We start from the raw sequence: 23,472 nt of genomic DNA, 5'->3' as shown, positions 1-23,472 counted from the left end.
GGTCTTTCAAAGGCCTGTAGCACCTAAGTATTCTTCCCCTGTGTCTTATTTCTACTTCCTTTTGCGTATTGTCAATCTTACTTGGTTTTGAGTTTTAGTTGACCTAGGTTTTCTGTAAAAAGAAGTTGAATTTTTGTTTCTAATTCTCCTTATCTTTTGTATGATTCCAAGGGAGAGAATGGGAGAGATTATTTTACCCCTTTGTAATCAAGTCAAAATTCTCCAAAGTGCATTTTTCTTGAATTATTGTGAAAAATTTCAAATGTGCAGAAAAGTTTAAAGAAATGCATAGTTCCCCCAAATACATTATTAATTAAAGATCAATATTTATATATAATTCTCTTTACTACTTTTTGATACAATAATTATATGCAGTGACATGCATAAGTCTTATTGTATAGTTTTGTGAGCTTTTGACAAATGAAAACACTGGGTTCCCACACCCAGGTCAAAGTACATTTCCATTACTCCAGAAAGTTCACCATGTCCCTTCTTAGTCAATCCCCAAACCTAGAATGTGGCCGGCAGCCACGCAGCTGAAGCGAGCAGAAGGCTTGCTTGCTGCAGTGGTGGAGGAATCCAAGGTTCCTCGACTGCCGTGGCCAGGCTCTGAGCTCCAAAAGCAACAAAGTTTCAATTATAGAAGCTAAACAAACCCCAGATACCTGCTTTCAGCAGGCCGTGGCCTCAGAGCTGGAGCGAGCAAGAGCCAGCTCTCAGCTCCAGTGACGGCAACAAAGTTTCAATTATAGAAGGTAAATAAATCCCAGAATAGAAAAAAAAAGAAGAAGAAGAAAAGGAAAGGATGGGAGCTTCAGTCACCGGCCAGCCTGAAAACGGCCCTCAGCCCCTCACCCAGACTGGCCAGGCACCGCAGTGGGGACCCCCACCCTGAAGGGGGTGTGGCCAGCCTGAAAACAGTCATCAGCCCTTCATCCAGGCTGGCCAGGCACCGCAGTGGGGACCCCCACCCTGAAGGGGGTGTGACCAGCTGCAAACAGTCATTAGCCCCTCAGCCAGGCTGGTCAGGTACCCAAGCAGGACCCCCACCCTAATCTGGGACACCCTTCAGGGAAAACCAGCCGGCTCCCACCAGTGCACCATGCCTCTATCCTATATAGTAAAAGGGTAATATGCAAACTGACCCTAACAGCAGAATGATTGGGAATGACTGGTCACTATGACACACACTGACCACCAGGGGGTAGACGTTCAATGCAGGAGCTGCCCTCTGGGGGTCAGTGAGCTCCCATATGGGGGAGCTCTGCTCAGCCACAAGCCAGGCTGATGGCTGCCAGTACAGCGGTGATGGTGGGAGTCTCTCCTGCCTCCTCAGCAGCGCTAAGGATGTCTGACTGCAGCTTAGGTCTGCTCCCCGCTGGCAAGTGGACATCCCCCGAGGGCTGCCGGGCAGCCAGAGGGGTGTCTGATTGCCATCTTAGGCCCAATCCCCCAGGGAGCAGGCCTAAACCAGCAGGTGGTCATCCCCTGAGGGGTCCCAGACTGTGAGAGGGCATAGGCCGGGCTGAGGGACACCCTCCCCGACCCCCCCCCCCAAGTGCACAAATTTTTGTGCACTGGGCCTCTAGTTGTTTCATAAATTTTTAGGATTTCCTATGTAAAAAAGCATGTCTTATCAGAGAAATGTAACTCGAAACAATGCAATATCATCTTACACACATTAGGATGGCTACTATTTAAAAAACAGAATACAAGTGTTGGCAAGAACATAGAGATATTGGAACACTTTTGCACTGTTGGTGGGATTGTAAAATGTTGGAACTGTATTCTCTCAAAACTGTATGCACCTGTTTGTGCACTAATCACACTATTGTATTTACTACAGCATTATAGCATTCAATGATGTTTGTTAAGGAAAATCCTTCTCTCCCTGCTATACTTCTAGTTCTTTGGTCATTTTCATTCTTTTACTTATTTTTTTTGCAATCAGTTTGTCAATATTTGGATAACAATGACATTTACATTAGTTTTGGAATGGATTCTAGCATTTGCAATATTGATTATTCCCATTCGGAAAAACAGTACTTCCCCCAATTATTTAGTTCTGTTTTATGTCTTTCAGTGTTTTACCATCTGCTTTATAGGTTTCTTCATTTCTTAAAAGGTTTACTACTAGGTATTTAATAGTTATTTTTTATTATTGTAAATACAAATTTAAAATAGCATTTTAAAATATTATTATTTGTAAAAACAAATTTATTTTATATGTTGATCTTTTTTGAACTCGTTGCTCAATTCTCTGGTTAGTTTTAATAGTTTATGATTTTATTCTCTTAGATTTTCTAAGTACACAAATATGCCATTGACAATCACTTTGACTGTATCCATTCTTATAATTATATATTTTTCTTGTTTATTTGCATTTCCTGAACCTGTAGAACAAGTATTTATCCCTGAAGTATAAGGATGAATCAACAAATGCAAGTAAATAAATATGACATACTACATTAACAAAAGAAATGATAACAATCCTATGATCATCTCAATAGATACAGAAAAAGTAATGGACAAAGTCTAACATCATTTCATGATAAAAGAATTCTCAACAAAATGGGTGTAGAAGGAACACACCTCAATATAATAAAGTCCACATATGACAAACCTAATGCTGACATTATACTCAATGGTGAAAAGCTGAAAGCTTTCCCTCCATGATCAAGAATAAGATAAGGGTGCCCATCTCACCACTCTTATTCAACATGGAATTGGAAATCTTAGAGCAATTAGGCAAGAAAACAATAAAATGCATCTAAATCAGAAAAGAAGAAGTAAAATTATATTTCTTTGCCCCTGACATGATATGATATATAGAAAAATCCTAAAGACTTCATAAAAAACCCTGTTAGATACAGTTAACAAATTCAGTAAAGTTGCAGAATACAAAATCAACATACAGGATGTGAGGGCGATCTGGCTGCGACATCTGTCACCCCATTGATCGCCAGGGTTGATTCGGCTGATGGCTGGCTAGGCGGGTGTCCCCCTCCTCCCTCACCGATCCATGTGCGTCCCTCCCGAAGGTGCGCGCTCGGTCAAAGAGGACGACCTTCCCCCCCCCCCCCCAAGGAGAGGACCGGTCTTCGGTCAAGGGTATACGAGTAGCTGCGCTCCCCTGCTAGAACCTCCAAACAAGCTCTCAAAATCAACATACAAAATTGAGTTGTGTTTCTAACCACTAACAACAAAACATCTGAAAGAGAAAACAATTCCATTTATAATAGTATCCCAAACAATAAAATATTAGGACTAAATTTAACCAAGGAAGTAAAAGTTCTATAAGAAATTGATGAAAGAAACTGAAGATAACACGAATGCATGTAAAGATATCCCATGCTTGTGGAGCAGAAGAATTAGTATTGTTAAAATGTCCACACTACTCAAAGCCACCTATAGATTCAATATAATCCCCATCAAAAATCCAATATCATTTTTCACAGAAACAGAACAAACAACCCTAAAATTTATATGGAGCCACAAAAGAACATGAATAGCCAATATAATCTTGAAAAAGAACAAAGCTAGAGACATTGCACATTCTGATTTCAAACTACATACAACTCATACAACTCACTAACAAAACCCCAAATAACCCAATTTAAAAGTGGGCAAAGGACCTAAATAGATTTTTTTTTCAAAGAACACATACAACTGCTGGTGGGGCTGCAGACTGGTGCAGCCATTATGGAAAACAGTATGGAGTTTCCTCAAAAAATTAAATATGGAACTGCCATTTGACCCAGTGATCCCACTTCTAGGAATATATTCTAAGAAACCCAAAACACCAATCAGAAAGAATATATGCACCCCTATGTTCATAGCAGCACATTTACAGTAGCTAAGATTTGGAAACAGCCCAAGTGCCCATTAGTAGATGAGTGGATAAAAAAGCTGTGGTACATTTATGCCCTGGAATACTATGCAGCAGTAAAAAAGAATAATCTCTTACCTGTTGAGACATCATGGAGGGATCTGGAGAGTATCATGCTAAGTGAAATAAGTCAGTCAGAGAAAGACAAGTGATCTTCCTCATTTGTGGAATCTAAGTAACAAAATAAACTGATGAACAGAGTAAATCCAGAGACATGGAAGCATGGAACAGAGTGGGGAATCTCAGAGGGAAAGTGGGGGAGGGTGTGTGGGTGGGAAGTAATCAACCTAGAACCTTGTATGCATATATGCTTGGGTCATGGCCACAGACAATGGGGTGGTGAGGGCCTGTGGCGGGGGTGGGGGGAAGCAGGCTGGAGGGGGGGTCACTTGGGGAAAAGAGGGGACATATGTAATACTTTCAACAATAATTATTTTTTTAAAAAAAGAACATACAAATGGCCAAAAAGTACATAAAAAGGTCCTCAACATCATTAATCATCAGGGAAATGCAAATCCAAACCACAATGAGATATCACCTCATACCTGTCAGGATGGCTATTACCAAATAGACAAGAGATAAAAAATGGTGGCGAGGATGTAGAGAAAAGAGAACCCTATTTGGTGGGGATGCAAATAGATGCAACCGCTATGGAGAACAGTATAGAGCAGCGGTTCTCAGCCTGTGGGTCGTGACCCCTTTGGGGGTTGAATGACCCTTTCACAGGAGTCGTCTAAGACCATCGGGAAACACATATATAATTACATATTGTTTTTGTGATTAATCACTATGCTTTAATTACGTTGAATTTGTAACAATGAAAATACATCCTGCATATCAGATATTTGCATTACGATTCATAACAGCAGCAAAATTACAGTTATGAAGTAGCAACGAAAATAATTTTATGGTTGGGGGGGGTCACCACAACATGAGGAACTGTATTAAAGGGTTGCAGCATTAGGAAGGTTGAGAACCACTGGTACAGAGGATCCTCAAAAATTAAAAATAGAACTACCATGATCCAGCAATCCAACTTCTGGTTATATCCAAAGGAAATTAAATCAAGACTCCAAAAAGGTATCTGCACTCCCATGTTCATTGCAGCATTATTCACAACTAGAGGACCTGTGCACAACATTTGTGCACTGGGGGTGGGGGTGAGGGTCCCTCAACCAGCCAGGCCTGTGCCCTTTCACATTCTCAGAGCCCTCGGGTGATGTCTGACTGGTGGCTTAGGCCCATGGGGAGTGGGCCTAAGCCACCAGTCAGATATCCTTAGTGCTGCCAAGGAGGCGGGCCACTGCGCTTGCCAGCCGTCAGCCCGGCTTGTGGCTGAGTGGTGCTCCCCCTGTGGGAGTGCACTGACCACCAGGGGCAGCTCCTGCATTGAGCATCTGCCCCCTGGTGATCAGTGCGCGTCAGAGTGACCAGTTGTTCCGCCATTTGATCGATTTGCTTATTACCCTTTTATTATATAGGATACCCTAGATATGGAAACAACTTAAGTGTCCATCAATAGATGAATAGATAACAAAAATGTGGTACATACATATATAAGTACAGTGAAATAGTAATCATTCATAAAAATGAAAGAAATCCTGCCATTTGCAACAACACAGATGGACTTTGAAAGCATTATGCTAATTGAAATAAGTCAGACAGAAAGACAAATACCATATGATCTCCCTTATGTGTGAAATCTTAAAAAGCTGAACTCTGGATAGAGCGTCGGCCTGCGGACTGAAAGGTCCCGGGTTCGATTCCGGTCGAGGGCATGTACTTGGGTTGCGGGCACATCCCCAGTAGGAGATGTGCAGGAGGCAGCTGATCGATGTTTCACTCTCATCGATGTTTCTAACTCTCTATCTCTCTCCCTTCCTCTCTGTAAAAAATCAATAACATATATTTAAAAAAAAAAAAAGCTGAACTCATAGAAGTACTAGTAGAGAGTAGAATGGTTATTTGCCAGGGGCTGGGGTGGGGTGGGGGAAATGAGATGGTGGTCAAAGGGTATAAACTTCCAGTCATGAGGCGAGTATGTTCCAGGGGTCCAATATACAGTATGGTGACTATAGCTAAAAATACTATATTGTATATTTGCAAACTGCTATGAGGGTATATTTAAATATCCTTACCATAATTACAACAATAAAGTTGTAATTACATGAGGTGAAGGATGTGTTAACTAACCTTATTGTGGTAAACATTTCATAATACATACTTATATATCAAATCATCACATTGTATACCTTACACCAGTGATGGCGAACCTTTTGAGCTCAGCGTGTCAGCATTTTGAAAAACCCTAACTTAACTCTGGTGCCGCGTCACATATAGAAATTTTTTGATATTTGCAACCATAGTAAAACAAAGATGTATATTTTTGATATTTATTTTGTATATTTAAATGCCATTTAACAAAGAAAAATCAACCAAAAAAATGAGTTCGCGTGTCACCTGACACGCATGTCATAGGTTCGCCATCACTGCCTTACACTTAAACAATGTTACATGTCAATTATATCTCAATAAAGCTGGAAAAAAAAGAACAGAAAAAAATTGTAAGAGACTAGATCAGCACACCAAAGTATTAACAATTATACATGCAAAAATAAAATTATAATGCTCCACAACTGTTCTCACTAAAGAAGCAGGAAATTTATATGCCCAAAACATCTTACTAAATCTCACTAAAGCAAGTACATATTGATAATTAAATGACTTAAGCTTCAGGCTAAATGTTGTTCTTTAGCTGATATTTATTTCACAGCTAACACAAACCACTGAGAAGATGAAATCTGGCATATGACTCTCACATACAAGCCCATTAACAAGCCTATATCAAGGCTCAATCAAACTGAGCAAATACTTCTAGAAATTTCCCTTGTGTGTTTTATTCAGTTAGTAGGAGAATTCAAAGCTCAACTCTGCCACATATATCCAGCCCAGATGCTCAAAGCACTTGATTTTACCCCAGGGCAAAATTCCATATTCAAGACTAGATCTAGAACAGATGGCCACTCCACCTCTATAATCTTGCTGTTCCCTATGAATAAATGAAAGGAATAAGGGGAACAGAGACTCCACAACAGGGCCAGAATAAACATTATTACCATTAATACTACTAATAACATTTATTAAGTACTTTTGTGTACATGATACCCTACTAGTTCTGCACAGAATGGGTCCTGGTGATCACAGTGTTCCATGTAGAAGCTATGTACATTCTTTATGCTCATAAAGAATGCAACTCTGGCCTTCACAGAGTTTTCCATCTGAGCAGGGATTTAGTGTCTAGTACCATTCTAGCAGATATAAAATCAATTCCTCAAGAATTTAGTGAGCCCTACTTTGGGTCAGTTCTTTGGGGATAAGGAATGATAACACCCCTCTTCTCACATTGGCTACAATCTACTTGACACAAAAAGAAAAATACAAGAGTTCATAGTTACATGTTAATTTATGTGGTACATACAATAAATATTCAGGAGATAAATGAGAGTCCTACTACTACTACCACTACTACTAGCTGACACTTAGATAGCACTTCTGGTATAATGGGCAATGCTTTATCTGTGTTAACTTATTTAAACGCTCATCTCAGGTATATTCCATTATTACACTCATTCCATAAATGGGGAGATTGAGGTGCAGAGGATTAAGTCACTTGCCTGCAATAACTGGCAGAGTAGGGCTCTTACCTCTTAACCACAAAGTTAAAGAAAGGACTCATGAAAGAGGGAGGCACTGAACTAAACATGCAGGATTTAGCAAAGAACAAAGAGGAAAAGGTATGTCAAGAGAAAAGCAGAACTTGAGCAAAGGCAGTAATGAGCACAATATGAATGGAAGATGGAGAGCAGTGGGAAGGAAGATTCAATTCTGAGCAAGATAGAGTCAAATTATGAAAAGTCTTAAATTTAAAAAAAGGTTTAAGCTTAGATGTAACGCAGTAGGATTTAGAAAGCCACTGATGGTATGCTGCCTCAGATGACAACTCCTGAGCATGTCTATGGTCCTAGGGGGCATAAGTGCAAGGAAGAGAAGAATGATGTCATCTCATTTCTCTGAACCAATGATCCAGTCTTTGCCAATGTTTCTGGTTTCAGCATTAATTTGCTGGTGGCTCTTTATGATAAAAACTAGAGGCCTGGTGCACAAAATTCGTATACTTGGGGGGGGGCCCTCAACCCGGCCTGCGCCCTCTTGCAGTCTGGGAGCCCTTAGGGGGATGTCCCACTGACGGCTTAGGTGGGAAGCAGGCTTAATCTGTCAGTGGGACATCCTTAGCGCTGCTGCAGCCGCGCCAGCTGTGAGCCCGGTTCTGGCTGAGCGGTGCTCCCCCTGTGGGAGCACACTGACCACCAAGGGACAACTCCTGCATTGAGCGTCTGCTCTCTGGTGGTCAGTGCACATCATAGCAACCGGTCATTCCGCTGTCAGGCCGAAACCAGCTCTCTGACATCCCCCGAGGGGTCACGGATTGTGAGAGGGTGCAGACCAGGCCAAGGGACCCCCCCCCCCCGGTGGACAATCAGGGCCAGAAGGGACGTGGGAGGTTGGCCAGCTGGGAGGGACCAACATTGCTGGAGGGTTCCAGGGTGTGTCCAGCCCATCTTGCTCAGTTCAGATTGGCTGGACCCCAGCAGCAAGCTAACCTACTGGTCAGAGTGTCTGCACCCTAGTGGTCAGTGCATGTCATAGCGAGCAGTTGAGCAGCCTTAGCATATCATTAGCATATTATGCTTTGATTGGTTGAACGGCCGACCAGATGACCAGACACTTAGCATATTAGGCTTTTATTATATAGGAGGATACTTACTCAAAAAGCCATGAAACTACAGCAATCTTGAATTTACCTACTAAGACATCTATACACTCTATATTATTTGTTGCTGAAAAATATAAAGGACCAATAATGTTACTCTTGAGCAACTAGAGATTAGATATGCATTTTATCATTAAATATCATTCATATCCTTGGACATAAATACAAAATTTGATTTTAGAAAATAATTTTTGCTAAACTATTTTATGTGAAGAGGTACACCCATTACATTATCATGAAGGTCAAAAAACCTCTAGTCATAAAATTCATTTTTCTATTTAAGAAATTTCTGGTTATCAATTCTTCTTTTTAAAAAGGACCAATTAAAAGAATATTTCAGAAAAAAATGATTAACATTTTGAATAAATCTTATAATTATGTACTTCATATTTTGTATCTTGGCTAAAAATACAACAAACAAGACCCTCAGATGAATATAAAACAAGAAAACAAAGGTTTCTGAAGCTAAAAGTCATAATGAATATAGTTTTACATCATGAATTACTGACAATATTCAATGAGAGTACTTGTCATAAGTTAAATAGCGAGAGTATTCAACAGCATTTGGAAGAAATGATACTTTAAATCTGGAAAAGGGAAATTACGTTTACTAAATTAATACTCTGCAATCATTTAGGTTCCTCTGAGTCAAGCATTATTGGTTTGACTTTACAGCAGTTGAAACTTTCATTATAGAAATAAAAGAGATAATTCATTCATTTTGTAGTTATTTTTAAAATGAGAAAACTCCCACAGTATCTATTCCAAAGAAACAAAAGGATTTTTTCTAAATGGAGCACTATTAATACTCACATAAAATGTTTAAACTCCTATTTTTAGAGGAATGAAGAATATAGCATTATATATAAAATCCAGTTATTTGCAATCTTATATTCAATCTATGAGTCCAGGAATATTATTTCCTATAAATACAATCAATACCTAAGCAGATAAGGGAACTATTATAAATACTGTACTATATGTTGACCAGAGGACCTTTTCAACTAGGAGCATAAGATATGCCAAACTACTGACCTATCTGGAGAGAGAAACCAAAAAAGGAGAAAAGTAAAATACCAATATATATAAAATAATATACTTTAGTATATGTTACAAATGCAACAAGTATAATTATGCACATACAGTAATGGCAGGGTTATCTGGGAAAGAGACAGCGGTGATGTCATTTTATTCTATCAGAGGACACGGTTTAACTTCATTTTATAAAGATTACAAAAATTAAATATTTTATATATTTAAGTAAATTCCTACTGATATGATATGCTAGTTTTTAATACTCAAGCCATTTGAAGAAAAAAGTGGTATGAGAAACTTAATCTTATCCAAGATTGCTCAAAAAAAAGAAAAGAACATTGTAATTTCAGATGAAAAGAGTCACTCTCCCACTATAGTCAAACTTCTTTTTAAATGCCAAAAGGACAATTATTACATTTTCACATTCCTAATGGAAATTTAATTTCATTAGCTAGTGATTATTATTGCATGCGATTCTGAAAGGTGCTATGTTACACTTTGTGGAAGCAGAGATTAGTAAAATATGTCCTTCACTTTAAGAAACTCTGAATCTATCTAGTGGCAATAGATCCGTTTGCTAAATATAATTTAAGTCAGAATAAATGGTACTAAACAGGGGTGTAAACAACTCACAGTGAGATTAAAAGGGGCACAGCAATCACAGATTCCTGGCTCTCAGTACCTTGTTTCTCTGAACGCAGAGCTGCTCCTGCTCGGTTTTTCCAGAGGGGTGAAGGGAGGAAGACTGCCTGACTATATGGGCTATAAGCACAGACCAGAGGTCTGAAAGCTCCTTATAAACACTTTCAAACAAACCACCTGTTTAGCTCTGTATCTGCCCTTCCCCCATTGCCCTCTGCTCTGGTGGTTGCCTATGGAGTCAATTCCTGAGCGTTTCTGGGTTCTTCAGCTGTCAGAGAGCTTCTGGACTGGCATCCTTTGCAGGCACTTGGGCTTGTCCTCCTTTTGTTCTGCTAAGTCATTTGCCAATCCTCAATGGATTCCATGTGGATTGGGGTTCAGGTGTCTTTTTGCTTGGGTGATTTTTCAAAAAGGCAGTACAATGGAAATTACTTAATTCTTTCATCTTACTACCTGCCTTGATTATGAGATTACTGCAATTTCACAGCTAAACTGACGTTAAGAAAAGAGTACTGATAATAGAAGAGAAAATTTTAAACTCAAGCTATAAAAATAAATATTTTATAGAGAAATTTTTCAACAATGTGGCAAGTAAGGTAGGAGAAGATGCTCTGTGGTTTAGGAAAGCAGAAAGAAACTTCAAAGTATTGCCCAAATCATCTGAAGCAGGCCACTGCCCACTCTGTCAGAAGAAAAGAACAAGTTAGTAATGCACAAGTAATCCAAACCTTCACAAATAAGGTGAACTCTTCCACTTTCTCACTGGCTATCCGCAGTTTCTTCTGTGCACCTTCTAGGGCTTGCTCACTTTGCAATGCTAATCCTTGAAGCTGCTTAGAAGCTGCTGTTTCAATTTCTGCCATTGCAGATTCAGTCTCATTTATTTTTGATACTAGGAGAGAAAGCTTGAGATCCTGCAAAATACAGTAGTCATGGAACAAAGATATTTCATAAGCAGATTTGGAAGAGGTAGTTACCCATGTCAGATAAAGGATTTCATGACTCTCTATATGTGTATTTATTTTATTTGGGTAAAACTGATGGTTGTATTTATTTATTTTCAACAAAATAGCCTGAGCACACATTCTTTTTTATTGTTAATCCTCACCTGAGGTTATTTTTCCATTGATTTTTAGGGAGAGTGGAAGAAAGAGAAAAAGACAGAGAGAAACATTGATGTGAGAGAAATACATCGACTGGTTGCCTCCTGCATGCGCCCCAACCAGGGCCCGGGCTGGGGAGGAGCCTGCAACCAAGGTAGGCACCCTTGACCATAATTGAACCCAGGACCCTTTGGTCCACAGGCCAATGATCTATCCACTGAGCCAAACCAGCTAGGATGTGAGTACATATCCTTATATATTCATCATAAAAATTAACTTATGCTTTCTAAAAATAATAAATCTCATATAGCAAATGGAAATATTAAATGAGTTTGTAAGTTTAGGTGGACTTAATTTATATCTACTTGTGCCAGTTATTAATAATAGTTTTCATTTATGAGAAACTAGGAGCCCAGCGAGCGATTCAAAATCGCAGGGCGCCACCCACCCTCCAGTCTGGCCCTGCCTCCCTCCCCAGGCCCCTGCAGCTCCGCCCCCGACACTGAACGCGCGCAACCTCCTCCTGTCCGTTGACCCGTTACAGCATCGTGGTTAATTAGCATATTTCTCTAGTTTTTTATATATATATGTAGATTATCAAGACACAAAATCTGTTTCTCTAATGTAGCAGTACCTTTAATGAAAACAGATTCTCAGTGTTTCACGTAGAGATAAAGTATTCTTTGCATTTATCTGAAACATTTAAGTAGCTCATAATAGTTTGGGGGAGAAAAAAAATGACAATTTAAAAAATAAAAAAGACATTGTTATATTCCATTTCTAAGCTAAAGTGTCCTAAAAGCATACCTTTTTTTCTAATTCCTCTTTAGTTTTCTGATACAGCTCTTCATACTGTGACTTCTCTTTAACGGCGACACTAAGTCTTTGCTTTAGTGAATCAATTGATACCTTCTTGTTGGAACACTCTTCAGTCAATGTCTTTACCTAGAAGTAAAAGCATAAAGGTAATCATTATTGGTAAAGGCATTCTAATAGTATACTTTTTGTTTCAACAGAAACCAAATGAACACATGAGTAAGTCTAATTTCATCTGGTTTCTCATAAATAATATCAATTTCAAGTATAAGATTTGTAGAACTAATATTATAAATGAGATTAATAGTCCTTAAATCAATAGCAAAACTAAATATTGCACCAAAGATAAATGCTGGCATGTGTAGTCTTTCACCTAAAAATACAGTACTAATTTAAACTACATTTCCTTTAATTACTAACGTAAACCTCCTTAAGCAGGAATGGTTGTTTTTGATTCTTAAATAAGCTAAGTTATGGATAATTAATTATTGTATTCTCCAATATTACATGTACTTTTAAGAATAAAAGTAAAGTGATGCAAGATATTTATTATACATATGAAATAGAGGAAATAATTTTTCTTTTTCCATTGAATGCCACTAAAGATATATCATTATCATATTTAAAATAATTATTAAAGTTAAAAAATAAGAAGATTTAAAGGATAACATTTAAAGGATAACATTGAAAAACTATAAGGAAGTAATTATAATTTATGTGGTGTGTGGAGGAAAAAGAAAGAAATCTATATTCACTTGTCTTGTTGGTATAAAATTTTCTCCCTTAAATCCATTCGAGCTAATAGATACTTATATTTTTATCTCCAAGTAAAATAAGGGAGACACTTTCTCTGGAGTTGCTAACACTGAGTGATTGCCAAAGCAGAAGCTAATTCATGAGTTATGCAAATAGCACCTTTAATATATATATACATATACTAGTATATACCTCTTAGTCAGAAAATTGCTGATTTCTACTTTGGGGTTAAATATTATACAACTATTTGAAATACAACTCTCTTTCTAAGTACACTTAAAGTGTATACAAAGAAAAGTATACTTTAAAAAATAATCCTCACCCGAGGACATGCTTAGAGAGAGGAGGTAAGTATATATGTGTATATACACTGAGTAGCCAGATTATTATGATCACCCCACCAGTACTTTGTTGGGCCACCTTTTGCCTTCAATACTGCGGCGATTCTTCTTGGCATTGACTCCACGAGATGCTGAAAGGTGATGCGAGGAATCTGACACCATGCCTGATGAATAGCACTGTCGAGTTCTATGAGATTTGATGGTTGTGAAACCAGCTGCCTGATGGCTCTTTTAACTTCGTCCCACAAATGCTCAATTGGATTGAGATCTGGTGATTGTGGGGCCACCTAAGCAAGGTAAAGTCTCCCTCATGTTCTTGAAACCACTCCTGCACAATACGAGCACCGTGGCATGGCGCATTGTCTTGTTGGAAGAAGCCATCTCCATTCGGATACACCATCAACATGATAGGATGAACTTGATCAGCAATGATACTTAGGTATGTTGTGCTATTCAGACGTTGTTCCACACGAATTAAAGGGCCCAAATCATGCCAGGAAAACATGCCCCAAACCATAACACTGCCCCCAGCAGCTTGAAGGGTTGTACTCATGCATGTGGAGTGCATGCTTTCATGCTGTTTCCGCCAAATTCTCACTCTGCCATCTGCATGATGCAACTGGAAACGTGATTCATCGGACCACATGACTTTTTTCCAATGCTTGACTGTCCAATCCTTGTGTTCCTGTGCGAATTGGAGACGTTTTATCTTGGTAACTACAGACAGCAAAGGTGTTCGTTCGAACAGGCCTTCGGCTTCTATATCCCATACGATGCAGTGTATGGCTAATTTGCCTACAAACGTCAGGTGGTCATAATAATTTGACCACTCAGTGTGTGTGTGTGTGTGTATTTAAAATATATATTTTTATTGATTTCACAGAGGAAGGGTGAGGGAGAGAGAGAAAGAAACATCAATGAGAGAGAATCACTGACCAGCTGCCTCCTGCACACCCCACACTGGGGATCAAGCCTGCAACCTGGGCATGTGCCCTGACTGGGAATCGAACCATTATCTCCTGGTTCACAGGTCAAAGCTCAACCACTGAGCCAGGCCAGCCGGGCAGAAAAGTATATTTTTAAAAATTGTGGTAATATACTTTAAAAAACTTTGATAGTTTTTGGTTACCACTTTTTTCATTTAAAAATATATGCTTGGTTTTATCATTAAAAATTATAGTTTAAATAAAACAAAATGCTGAAAAAAATGTAATTATGTATCCTAGAAATATTCAAACCTTTATAAATTAAACTTGATTATGTTCTCATATAAAAATATCGTGCTATATTACATATGAGGTTTTAGAGTCATGAATTTTAAAACAAATAGTGTACTTACAGAGCAAATAATGAAATTATGTAATAGTGCCCATATATTCTATGGATATTTCCTATAAATTTTATTAAGAGTGAATATTTGAGTTAAGCAGATAAATAAAATGGGTAATGATTTTTTTAGTTTCACGGAACATACAGAAGTTCATACCTTTTTTTCAAGATTTTCTAACATTTCATTAATGCTCTCATTACTTTCCAAATTTACTTTCTGTCGAAATTTCAAGTCCTCTATCAAATGTCTTTTCATGGTTATATCCCTTTCCATTCGAGACAACCTTAAAAGGAAAAAAAAGGGCATTTTATCAAAAGTGATAAAAAATACTTTAACAGTGATAATACCTTATCCAATGTTATACCTACTATTGTTAAATACTGTTTGATATCAATGAAATTGCAAATTAATAAAATAATTGCAAGTAATAAATATTGCTCTATTAATGAGCAATATTTGTAAAATCTATAATCCAGTTGTCACTTGTTAAAGATAATATTGCACATACATTAAAAAAGTGACTGAGAAAGATAAATAAAATTTATGAAAAGTCAAAATTGTTATATTTAAATTACACTGTGTCATTGGTAAAAAAGTCAAAGCGATACTCAGAGATCATCCAAAAGCATAACATTGATAAGAAGTAATTCTATATTATAATAAACAAATATTAAATTTTATAACTGTTAAATAAGCAAAACTGTTTCTTAATAGATAATTTTCAAGAGTCTGTTTAAAAATTAACCAACCTTTTGTGTCTAATAGTTTTATCTACTGATATCACTTTTAAGCGATCCTCACATATAATGTAGATTATACATGAATGCATGTAAAATATATGTATTAAATTATTAATGACAGATTGGAATTCTACCTAAACAGGTTATCACTTCTAAGCTCTAGTATATCTATAAAAGATACAGAAATAAAATCATTGTGAGATAGAACATTTTATTTTATTTTTAAATATTTTATTGATTTTTTATAGAGAGGAAGGGAGAGGGACAGAGAGCCAGAAACATCGATGAGAGAGAAACATCAATCAGCTGCCTCCTGCACACCCCCCCACGGAGATGTGCCCACAACTAAGGTACATGCCCTTGACTGGAATCGAACCTGAGACTCTTCAGTTCGGAGGCCGACGCTCTATCCACTGAGCAAAACCAGCTAGGGCATTTTTCCATTGATTTTTAGATAGGGTGGAAGAGAGAGGGAAAGACAGAGAGAAACATTGATGTGAGAGAGACACATCAATTGGTTGCCTCCTGCATGAGACCTGACCAGGGCCTGGGCCAGGGAGGAGCCTGCAACCAAGGTATGTGCCCCTGACCGGAATCAAACCCAGGACCCTTTGGTCCACAGGCCGACACTCCATCCACTGAGCCAAACCGGCTAGGGCGTGAGATAGAACATTTTAAACCTTTGTTAATAAACACGGAAAGTACAAACTTTCATAATCCTCCAGTAATTTTAAATACAAACAAAGCTTTACCTTTTTTCCCAACTTAGTTTTGTAAGTTTAGGCATTATATCCAATATGAGGATCAATCTACACCTATATCTTTGGTTGAATAATCAGCACATTCTAAAGTTTTTTGTTCAGTCTTTAGACTTTTAATTGATATTTATTCCAAACTAAATGTTTATTCTAAGAAGGAAAACCTAACTTTAGATATTCTTACTCTAATTAAAAAATAGTAACCATATTGCCATCAGCCACACTATATGTAATATTCCTTACATTTTCATTTTAAGTAGGCTTAAACATGAACTAAGAAAGGAAAACAATTTTTGACATGTCGCTGTTTCTTGGATTGCATTTAATAGAGTTAACTGCCACTAGGTGGCACCAAATACAATAGATACAAATATGAAAAACATACTTTTCATGCATTTCCTTTATGTGTTCTTCTTTTGCTAGGAGTTCAAATTTCAGAGACTTCATGCTTGATGATTGCTTAGTGAGTTCATTAGTTGCATTCTAGATTTAAAATACAAATAAATTTAAATACTCCTTTCAATCTTGTTCTAAAGCAGCATAAAAAAATGCCATTCTCATGAAGAGCAATTTTCAATTATAGTTATAAATTAAAATGAACATTTAAATATTTAAAATGCTTTATTTTATAATAAAAATACTATAGTATACTAAAGTTTTTAGGCGATATGCCTAAACCATAGAGGTACACATCATGAAACAACTGCAAAGAGTACACTCCCAAAATACATTTATGGGAGATATGGATTGTCTTTGTAAAATGTAAATGTGTGATTAAGTATTGTAATGGTTTAATGAGGTAACTTAAAACTAATGCTGGATTTTACTAGTAACTTGTAACAGCCTCAATATGGTCACAAATGCTTCGCTGCTCTTCCCATTGAGAGGTGGAATCTATCTCCCAACCCTTTGCATCTCGGCTGGCCTATGATTTGCTTTGACCAAAGAATGTGGCAGAAATAAAACTGTAGAAATATCATTCCTGGGCCTAAATCCTTGTAGCATGTGCCTATGCCCTCTTGGAATGCTGCCCTGGAATCACCTTCCAAAAAATAGGGAGGAAAGGCCATTTAAAAAATTTGATTAAATTTTATTATTATTTTTAAAATTAAATTTATTGAGATGACATTGGTCAACATGAACATATATGTTTCGGGTGTGGGTTTCTATGTTACAAGGTCTATATATTGTACCATGTGCCCATCACCCAAAGTTAAATCTTCTGTCACCATATATTAGAACCCATTTCTTCCCCTACCCTCTTCTCTCTGGTAACCACTACACTGCTGTTTTATGTTCACAAGTTTCAGTTTTATATCCCACACTAGAGGCCTGGTGCATGAAATTCGTGCATAGGGGGCAGGGGTGTGTGTCCCTTAGCCCAGCCTGCACCCTCTCCAATCTGGGATCCCTCTCAGAATCCAGGACTGCTGGCTCCCAACTGCTCGTCTGCCTGCCTGCCTGATTGTCCCTAACAGCTGCTGCCTGCCTGCCTGATCACCCCCTAACCACTCCCTTACCAGCCTGGTCACCCCTAACTGCCCTCCCCTGCCAGCCTGGTCACTCCTAACTGTCTTTCCCTTCTGGCCTGGTCACCCCTAACTGTCCTCCCCTGCCAGCCTGGTCGCCCCCAACTGCCCTCCCTTGCTGGCCATCTTGTGGTGGCCATCTTTGACCACATGGGGGCAGCCATATTGTATTTTGGAGTGATGGTCAATTTGCATATTACCTCTTTATTAGATAGGATGAGTGAAATCATATAGGAAAGGCCATTTGGAGGAGTACTGAGTTACCCCAGCTTATAGCGAACTGACCAATTGTCAGGCCCATAAGTGAGGAACTCCCAAGCCTGGTAAATCCTTATTTAGAAAGAATGTGGGCATATTAGGGAACCCAGAATATTATAAGGAATAATAAATTGCTGTTGTTTTAAGCTTTGACATGTTAGGATTATTTTTTAGATAGTAATAGATAATTGATAAAGAATCTTATGAATACTAAATACTTCTTTACCTGAACATATTAATAATATGACTTATTATTAATGTATCTGTACTAATAAAAGCCTAGGTGGTCCTTGCGCCCTTGCGCAACGTCTTCACAAGATGGCCACCACAGGATGGCTGCGCACACAGGGATCGGGATCGGGCCTAAACCAGCAGTCGGACATCCCCCAAAAGGTCTCAGATTGGAGAGGGTGCAGGCCGGGCTGAGGGACATTCCTCCCCCCCCAAACCCCTGTACAAATTTCATGCACCAGGCCTCTAGTTTATACATAATTATTAGTTTTTCAATGTAGAACAGCTTTGGGGTATTTGTTGTTTGCATAGCCTAGGAGCCAGAGGTAGCAACTAGTGTTAAGACCCCTAACTTTAAATTTTGAGTCAAATTCCAAGTAAGCATGTAATCTGAGGCATCACTTGATATTTTTTTTCCACTTACAAGACAGTGTTGACATACATTAAGTCATTTCCTAAATTCAAAAGTATTAAAATAATATAAATATGAGAGCTTTAAAAATATTTGGAGTAGTAATTTCATTAATCGTTTTAGTAACTATAATCATTTTTTTCTATTGAATTATTATCAGATTTGACTGACTCATGCTAAAAAACATGTAAGTCTGACTAGATGAAACCATTAATCACATAATGTAAATATGAGTCAAATTCATTAGACAGACTTTAACTATCTTACTGGTATACTACATGTAAATAAAAAACTTGAAATAATTTTCCAGCCAACCCCCTGGATAACCAAAAATAATAAATTGCTATTATTTTAATTTTTATATTAAATATATTAATTTTCTTAAAAACCCAAGGCTACCTCAACATGGCAACTGTGCTGAATATTAGAAGTTTTAATTAAATATTTGTGTGATGTAATATAAATGTCCATATTTCACATGTTTACAGTGATGAATAGTGTTTTATTTCTAGCACTGATAGATGTTCCACACTAGTGAATTTACCAGATAATTGAAGCTTTTGCTTTAATTATTAATCTTAAATTCTCTTTGGAATGACTGCTTATTCATGTAGGAATATGTATGTCTATGATTACATTAAACTAAAAGTAATACTTTATTATAGTAATATTATATTATAAATATCATTGTATGAATTATGTCATATTACTATATCTATTATATTATCACTAAATCATTATGTAGTGTTGCCTTTAAAAACTATTACGATGACATAAAGGACTACTTATCCCTACTCTAAATGGTCCCAGGCTGCTGCTCTATAAATTTTGTATTTTTACCTTAATTTATTTATATATCCTTTTTCTCTCTGTCATAATCTCTTGCTTCTGTCAATATTCCTGACTAAAAATAATTATCCAGCCCTTTAATATGCATACCTCTAGATTGCGTCTTCTGAGGTGTTTTTGTCCTGATAAGTTGGACAAATAAACTTATTAGAGCTGCATGAAAAATAAAAGGCAACAGGCAGTAAATGAAGCCTGACAATATCTTCAGTGGAATAAATTAAGTGGATTTTAAGATAGCTTTTTTACTCTATCCTGTTTTTAAACTTAAGGCTGCTATTTTAGGTGGCTCACTTGCTGTACCTCTGACTTCTGGAAAATTGAGGGATTACTGAATTATAACAAATGAAAGAATTCCAGCTTGATATGTACTTTTGCCAAGATCTTTAAATCTCACAGGTACTCTATTTGATCCTCAAAAGTCCTTATTAAGCAGATAGAAAGGTATCCCTGCTTTAAACCTCTGGAGAAGTTAAATAATTTCCTCAGTCGGGTCCTACAAGAAGTTAATGGACAAACAGTGATCAAAACCCAGGTCCTCTGACCCTTTTCCAGTTCCTACTATATTATACTTATCTGCAGCATGACTTAAAATCTGGAGTGAAATACCAGTACATACTTCAAAAATGTCTCAGAGGTGAGAACCCATCCTGGTTATAGCTTTCCTATCTAAGTTTATTAAATATGTATTTTTATATTTTAATAGTGAATGAGTAAGAAAGAGCATGGACTCTGGAGCTAGATAGCTTGAGTTTGAATCTCAGCCTTATCACTTAGTAGCTGTATACCTTGGACAAGTGACTTATTCTCTCTGTCTCAGTTTCTTTTTTTCAATTGTAAAATGTAAATATTAATAAAACTTTTCATATAGGGTTGAAATGAGAATTAAATGAGTTGATATTTGTAAAGGACTTAGACCTAGCCTGGAAATAGATTATATATAATGGAGTAATAGTTGAAAAAAAACTATTCTTCATTATTAACTTACTGGGAAACTGGAAGATAGCATAGCATGTACAAAAAGGAATGTTTTCAATAATTAGGAAGTCAAAGAATCACAGATATAAATTGGAGTACTATTCAATCCAGACTGCATAAAGAACTCCAAAATAAACTAAATATAACTACTATAACCAAAAGGGATTTATAGGTCTCTAAATATTTTATTACCTCGATATGAAGTTGGGTACCTTGGAGAAACATGTCTAATATGGGTAAACCAAAATGCACATGAGCACTCCATTTACTGGATGAACCACATATATCTAAGAAGTACACCTAAGAATTTGCATAGAAAAGCCTAAAATTAATTGGATAAAATAAAAAAAGATATATACAGACCTTTAAGAGATTCAAATCTAGCCAGTTTTTCTTAATTAAGCATAAAAACATCAACTAGAAAATAAGTTATTTCTTGGAAAATTTTGTTAGCAATTTGATACCTATTATGGGCTGAACAAAGTTCATATGTTGAAGTCTTAACCCCTAGTACCTGAGAATGTTACTGTACTTGGATAGGGTCTTTAAAGAGGTAATTAAGGTAAAATGAGGTCATATGGGTGGGCCTTATACCAATATGACTGGTGTCCTTATAAGAGATTAGGACACAGACTGACCACACATACTGAGATACAACCACATGAAGACACAGCAAAAAAAATGGCCATACAAGCAAAGAATAAAGGCCTCAGAAGAAACCAGACCTGTTTATACCTTGATCTTGAACTTCTAGACTGTGAGAAAATAAATTTCTATTACTTAAGCCACCTAGTCTGTGGTATTTTGTTATAGCAGCCATAGCAAACTAATACAATATTAAAACAAAAATTTGTAGTAGCAGAAAGTATTATGTACTTAGAGGAAACTGGTCTTGTAGAATATTTCCAGAATGAAACATGAAACAAGACCAAAGTAAAGTTTTATCCTTTTTGTCCCTATGCAGCCTGATTAGTGTTCTGGGACTCCAGGGTAGTTATGGACAATGTCAATTCCAACTTACATCAAGCATGATCTATTGCTTTAGGCATTCTCATCAGTGTCACCCTTGTGACTCACACATTCCTCCAAAGCAGTGGTTCTCAACCTTCCTAATGCTGCGACCCTTTTAATACAGTTCCTCATGTTGTGGTGACCCCCAACCATAAAATTATTTTTGTTGCTACTTCATAACTGTAATTTTGCTACTGCTATGAATCGTAATGTAAATATCTGATATGCAGGATGTATTTTCATTGTTCGCGACCCACAGGTTGAGAACTGCTGCTCCAAAGTGAGAGAGAAATTTATAGGTGAGTAAAAACTTACACCATGAGAGACTATAATGCAAATAACACAGATTTTCATATGGGCCTATTATTACCAAAACTAGAGGCCTGGTGCATGAAATTCATGCACTCGGGGTGGGGGGTCCCTCAGCATGTCTTGCACCCTCTCACAGTCTGAGAGCCCCATGATAGATCACCCTAAGAGGTAGGCCCTGCCCACTCAGCCAGGGCTCTGTGATGGATCACCCCGGCAGAAGGAGGCCCCACCCACCTTCCGGTAGCCTTGGCTTCCCTCTTTGAGACGATTGTGGAGCCCCCCGATTGATCAATTGCCCCTCTGGCTGGTGGCCTAGGCCTCCCTCTACAGGGCTATCATGGGGCGATGGCCGGGCCCCCGACCAATCGCATCGCACCCACCTTGGCTAGCCTGGTGCCAGTGGGTGTCATAGCATGGTCATCCTGCTGTTCAGCCATTTGGTTGATTTGCATATTATGCTTTTATTATTATAGATTAGGTTATACCAGTGGTCAGCAAACTGCGGCTTGCGAGCCACATGCAGCTCTTTGGCCCCTTGAGTGTGGCTCTTCCACAAAATACCAGGTGTGGGCGCACACGTACAGTGCGATTGAAACTTCGTATCCCATGTGCAGAAGTCGGTATTTTGTGGAAAAACCACACTCAAGGGGCCAAAGAGCCGCATGTGGCTCACGATCCGCAGTTTGCTGAGCCGCAGTTTGACGACCACTGGGTTAGACCATTAGTAGGAAGTAAAATTAAATAAATAAAATATAAATAAACTGAAACCTATTAACAATTTAAAATTTTTTAGAAATCAGATTAGACATTACTAGATTTAACATTCTATTTTATTTTGGTGAAAACTGAAGTTATGTAAGGAAAACGCAGACTTACATATAAAAAGAATCACAAAACTATAAATTAAAGATCTGTAATAGATAAGATAAAAAAAATTTTCACCCTCGCTGATTTGGCTCAGTGGATAGAGCATCGTACTGCAGACCAAATGGTCCTGGGTTTGATTCCGGTCAAGGGCATGTACCTGGGTTGCAGGCTCCTCCCCAGCCTGGACCCTGTTGGGGCTTGTGCAGGAGGCAACCAATCGATGTGCTTCTCTCACATCGATGTTTCTCTCTGTCGTTCCCTCTCTCTTCTACTCTCCCTAAAAATCAATGGAAAAATATCCTGAAAATAAAATAAAATAAAATAAAATAAAATATTTCAATGATTTTATCCTCTATATAGAAACCTAAACACTGGAATGCTCTATATATTTTATTCCACTTTTTCAGACACAGAAACACATTTTAAGAAAAGATACATGCACCAAAGCCTAAAACTATTTTTCTCACATTTCTATTATGTCAGGTATTTAAACTTATAAAATGTAGTGGTTGAGGCAATTTCTGTACATAAACACTGTCTAAAGAATATGGTATTTAAAAGCATCTAAATAAATTCCAGTGTGTATATCTGATTATTTAAAAGGAAAATATTTTCAAGCAATGATACATTCATTTACTTTAAACTCAATCATATTTTATCTTATTAGTAATTGCTCATTTGAAGATATTATTGGCAAGTGCACACATATTTTAATTAAAAACAACTGAGATATTTGACAATTCAGTATTTTAATACTCTCTTAACAGTCACAGTTATTCTACTCCTA

The 23,472-nt window shown here is 37.6% G+C and overlaps 1 protein-coding gene across 13 annotated transcripts in view; it reads right to left on the bottom strand.

The window, feature by feature from the left end:
• The window catches only part of CNTLN (centlein), a 262,113-nt gene that overhangs the window by 20,943 nt on the left and 217,698 nt on the right, over positions 1 to 23,472 (bottom strand). For 10 of the 13 annotated variants that reach the window (XR_004971322.1, XM_036331217.1, XM_036331215.1 and 7 more), the window contains 5 exons: positions 20,688 to 20,795; positions 16,627 to 16,724; positions 14,900 to 15,026; positions 12,308 to 12,445; positions 11,126 to 11,311 (listed from right to left, as the gene is read on the bottom strand). Coding sequence is in view for 12 of the 13 variants with exons in the window: in XM_036331217.1 (XP_036187110.1) it covers positions 11,126 to 11,311; positions 12,308 to 12,445; positions 14,900 to 15,026; positions 16,627 to 16,724; positions 20,688 to 20,795 (657 nt within the window). In the remaining variant the exon portion in view is untranslated. Of the gene's footprint in view, positions 1 to 11,125; positions 11,312 to 12,307; positions 12,446 to 14,899; positions 15,027 to 16,626; positions 16,725 to 20,687; positions 20,796 to 23,472 lie in introns of those variants that run through there. The other 3 variants (XM_036331220.1, XM_036331221.1, XM_036331227.1) reach the window with 2 other exon arrangements.

Source organism: Myotis myotis, unplaced genomic scaffold (assembly GCF_014108235.1).
Source record: "Myotis myotis isolate mMyoMyo1 unplaced genomic scaffold, mMyoMyo1.p scaffold_m19_p_12, whole genome shotgun sequence".
NCBI lineage: Eukaryota > Metazoa > Chordata > Mammalia > Chiroptera > Vespertilionidae > Myotis > Myotis myotis.
The sequence above is the reverse complement of the archived record's forward strand: the minus strand, read 5'-3'. Positions and strand labels throughout refer to the sequence as shown.